Source organism: Monoraphidium neglectum (assembly GCF_000611645.1).
Source record: "Monoraphidium neglectum strain SAG 48.87 unplaced genomic scaffold scaffold04636, whole genome shotgun sequence".
Taxonomy (NCBI): domain Eukaryota; kingdom Viridiplantae; phylum Chlorophyta; class Chlorophyceae; order Sphaeropleales; family Selenastraceae; genus Monoraphidium; species Monoraphidium neglectum.
Window position 1 is genome coordinate 1 of NW_014008993.1, and position 4178 is coordinate 4178.

General features: G+C 67.6%; 1 protein-coding gene across 1 annotated transcript; it reads right to left on the reverse strand.

Annotated features, from left to right (window-relative positions):
- Positions 1–3444: 3444 nt before the first annotated feature.
- On the reverse strand, positions 3445–3952 carry MNEG_14627 (hypothetical protein; the record flags this gene model as incomplete). The annotated part of the gene is made up of 2 exons (XM_014036901.1): positions 3445–3652; positions 3867–3952. The coding sequence occupies 2 exons, from the start codon at positions 3950–3952 to the stop codon at positions 3445–3447; spliced, it is 294 nt and encodes a 97-aa protein (XP_013892355.1).
- Positions 3953–4178: the final 226 nt, after the last annotated feature.

The window sequence follows — 4178 nt, forward strand, 5'->3', positions numbered from 1 at the left end:
GCGCGGCGCGCGCGCGGCGGCGGGCGCGCCGGGGTCGGGTTTGGGGTGCGCGGCGCAAGCGCGGGCCAGCGGACGGGCGCGGGGGGCGCGGCGCAGCGCGCGGCGCTGGCGGCGCAGCTGGCGGCTGAGTCGGAGTGGGAGCTGCTTGCTTCCCTGGGCATGGCCCCCATGGCAATGGCGTCGGGCGAGGGGCCGGCCGCGACGGCGGCCGGCGGCGGCGCCACCCCATTGGTGGCGCACGTCGTGGGCGCGCCGGCGCGGCTGGTGCAGGCCCGCAGCGGCGGCGGTTGGAGGGGCGCAGCGGCGCCGACGCCCAGCGGGCGCTGACGGGCTGAGCTGAGCAGGGGGAAGGGTGCCCCTGTCCCTGGGCCGAGCGGCGCCAGCTCTGAGCGCTGCAGTTGCGAGCGGCACCCTTGTCGCATGCTTGCTTTCCTCTGGTTGTATCATTATCCGCGGCTTGCTTGCCCCACACGGCCCCCACCATGTGCGTCGCGATGAGGTCGAGACGCTGTAAAGTACCAGCCCTCTTGTCGTGACGCGCCTGGCGTTGCCGCCCATTCCGCCAGGCGTGCAGATGATGCCAGCGGTTCGCGACGCCACGCAGCAGGTAGCGGGGCGTGCAGCAGGGCGTCGGGGCCACCAGCCGCAAAGCAGCCGGCCCGTCCGGAATAAGAAAAACACCAGGGAGGATGATTGCTGGCGGCGGCAAGTGCTGGGTCTGTAGCCAGGGTTTCAACCCTGTCAGCCTGAATTGGTGTGATGACATACCCGCAAGATGACTACCAGGGCGGAGTGACATCACCAGCCACACCCTGAACACCAATCTCCTCTCTGCTTGCTATTCAGGAGTCCCCACCTGCCGATCCCGCATCACCTGACAAGCCAGTGAAGTCAGAAAAGGGATCAGCAGCTCCCTTGCTGTGCAAGTGCCGCGACTTCCGTCTTGCTCGCGGCTGTGAGCAAGCGATTGACCGTCGCTTGTGACACCCCTCCCACCTGTGTTCAACCAGTTGACTGACTCGCTCTCCTCCCACCCAATTACTACTACTGCGCGCAGGTGCTGTGGGCCTCGGAAGGCATGGGGGGATTGTTCAAAAGTGCCTGTGACTGACTCACAGGCCAACGGCAATCGATCGTTGCCCACGCGTTGACCGTGCGCGCACTAGCGCCTCAACCCGTGCTCAATGAACAGAGCTTGGCTTTTGGGTGGTGGATTGCTGATCGATCTGCGACATGCAGGGGCATGCAGGCTGCGGCGCTGCTGCACGCCGCACCAGGCTGGCACACGGCGACAGTCAGACGCCACGACCGAGCAGCTGCCATATTCGCGTCACGGGTTGCCTCGGCTGCAGTGGGCGAGGAGCTCTATATGATGCCATCCCGCAGCCAGTTCTAGGAAGTGCGCAAGCCGCGCCTCTGCCCTCTGGCATAGAACAGCTACCCGAGCACAGTGGTTACAACCCAGCTGGTGGCAGACGTTCACCTCCCCGCGCTTTGTATGGGTCCCGCCGCCCTGAACCAGACGCTACAACAATTCTGTCAAAAATGCAGCCAAATGTTCCATATGTGTATCATATATATCAAGAGGAAACAGCGCCCTGCAAGACCCAGCTCGAGCCGGGGTCAGGCGCCCGCCGAGCGGCAGCCTGTACCCTCGCTCGCTCGGCTCCATCGCCGGGCCCCGTGCCGCCGGAGCAGCCCGGAAAGCCCAGTGGCAGCCACGGGCCCCTGCCTACATGCATGTGTGAGCAAGGCTTGTCGAGAGGGTTGTTGCAATAAAGGCCATGTGGCGCGTGATTATCGACGCAAGATGGAACCAACGTTGCGATGAGGCATCAGTGTTTCCCTCTTTTTACCGTGCTTCGCGCCTCCCCCAACCCAGAGAGAGCTGGCGAGGTGGTCGCCGGAAGTTCTTGGCCGCGCCGCCAGGCGGCGGGGGCCGCTCACGGGGTCCGGCCGCTGGGCAGAGACGGCGAGTCCCGCACCCACGCAGGTGGCATGGGCCGATCCACCACGGGATCCGCTGGGCCGCCGCGTAAGAGGAGGGGCCAAGTGCTTGCTGGAAGGGTGCTGGGTTTGCCGAGCCGGCGTTAGCAGGTGCATGCAAATGGCAGCATCAAACAGCGGCACCTAGGGTGTCACCGTGGGCAGGGCCCCAGTCAGAGGCAGGCAAAGGGCATCGTTGGCAGGCAGGCACGTGAGGCGGTCCTGGGATCGTGCCGGGCGTGTGTAGACTGGTGCGCAGCAGAGTGGTCGCCTGGGCGCCATCACTGGAGCTGTGCGGGTCGCATTATGTTGGCAGCTTTCCAGCGGGGGACGCCAACACACGAATCAGCCTCCAGCTTCCAAAGGAAAATGCCCGGGGACTTTCCTGGCAGCCACTGGGGGCTGTCAAAAGAAAGGGGGGCGACAAAGGCATGCCTAAACATGGCACAGACCTTGGCAAAAAAGTGGGGAAACGGCCAACGGTTTGGCTGCACACGCCTCCACCATCGAACACCGCATATGCATACACAATGCAACGCACACGCGCGCGCGTCCCCGCGCCGCCGCGCGCCGGTCATCGCCCCGATGGCCCGGCTGCGGCGGCGGGGTGCGCGCGCCCAGCTCCATCTGCTTTTCCGTTCGTTTTTGAAGGACCCCGGCGCCCGCCGCGGCCGGCCGGCCCCATTGGGGAGGCGCCGGCCGGGCGCGGCGGGCGCCCGCATATCGCAAAAGTGCTCCCCGGATGGCCCCGACCTTCTCGGCTGGTGGCGTCACAGATGTAAATGCAGACGCAGTGATGTGGGCCGGCGCGCACAGCGCCGCCAAAGGCATGTTGGGACGGCGGAAATGCAGATTGTGCAGACGCGGCCGACAGGAAAGCGATGACTCAAGTTCTCGGGGACAGAGGCAATCTGCGCCGGGGAAGCTGGGCCCGGGGATCCGGCCTCCACCCCGGGGGGCCGGGGCCCGCCGGCGCCTGGCGGGCTCACCGGTCGACACTAAGTTTTGGTGCTCCTGATTTTGTGGCCGGGCGATCGCCTCGAGGCGGGTTCTGGGGGCTAGGCGCCTCAAAGAGGCAGCTTGAAAAGGCGGGGAGTAGCTGGGGCCGCGGCCGCCACGGCGCGCGGTGAGGAATCAAACTGATGTCACCGGCAATCCCCCACAGAGCGGCGCGCGGCAGCGCGGGGGGCGTGGCCTTCGGGCCCGCGCGCCGCGGTGCCGCGCGCCGCTGTGCGAAACGCTCCGTCTTGTTTTGCCACATTGAAAAAGAGCGCGAGAGCCCCTGGCGGCCAGAGCCATATCTGTGGCAGCCCAGCCGCGAGGGCCTGCGGACAACAGGGGCCGCGTGCCCACGCATGTGCATTATGTGTGTACAGTCACCCTGGCGTCTTCCCCCAGGGGCCGTTGCTGCGACCAGCCGGCTGCGTGCTCCAGCCGCCGCGCGGGAGACGGGTCCCGCTATTCTGGCGGCTGGGCCTGCGGCGGCTGCGGCGGGGGCGGCGGCGCCGGCTGCTGCTGCTGCTGCTGCTGCTGCTGCTGCTGCTGCTGCTGCTGCGGGTGCTGCTGTTGGTACTGGTGCTGGTCTTGCTGCTCCAGCAGCGTGGCGCAGGTCCCGACCGCCTCCTGGAACATGGGCACCGCGAAAGCGGGGATCACCATGCTGGTCCTGGGGCGGAGGAGGGGGAGCAGGGCGAGGCGCGGGCGATGCGTGATGCGGCTCCGAGCCACGCGTTTCACGAGAAGGGTAAAAAGCGGCCCAAGAGGAGGAAAGGGCCGGCCGATGCCAAGGTCACAACGGGTCGGCATCACAATTGCGCCGCCGCCAACGGCCCTCTTGGTAGCGGTGGGGCGCCGCGGCTGTGGCGTCACCCGCGCCGCACCTGTCTTGGCGCTGGACCTCAGTAATGCGCATGAAGCGCCCGCGGGCGCCCGACCCGACGTCAAAGAACACCCTCCGCCCCGGCATTGCCAGGACGGGCGTTCCCTGCGGCCCGGTGTAGAGCGACGAAGGCGGGAGCCCGGGGCCCACCACGGAGCCGCCCCCAACGTCAAGCAGCCGCGGCTGCGGTGGTGGCGGCGGCTGCGGCTGCGGCTGCGGCTGCGGCTGCGGCTGCGACGGCCCGGCCTCCGCCCGTGGCGGGAAGGGGTGGCGCTGCAACTGCTGCCCTGGCTGCTGCGCGGGCTGTTGGGGC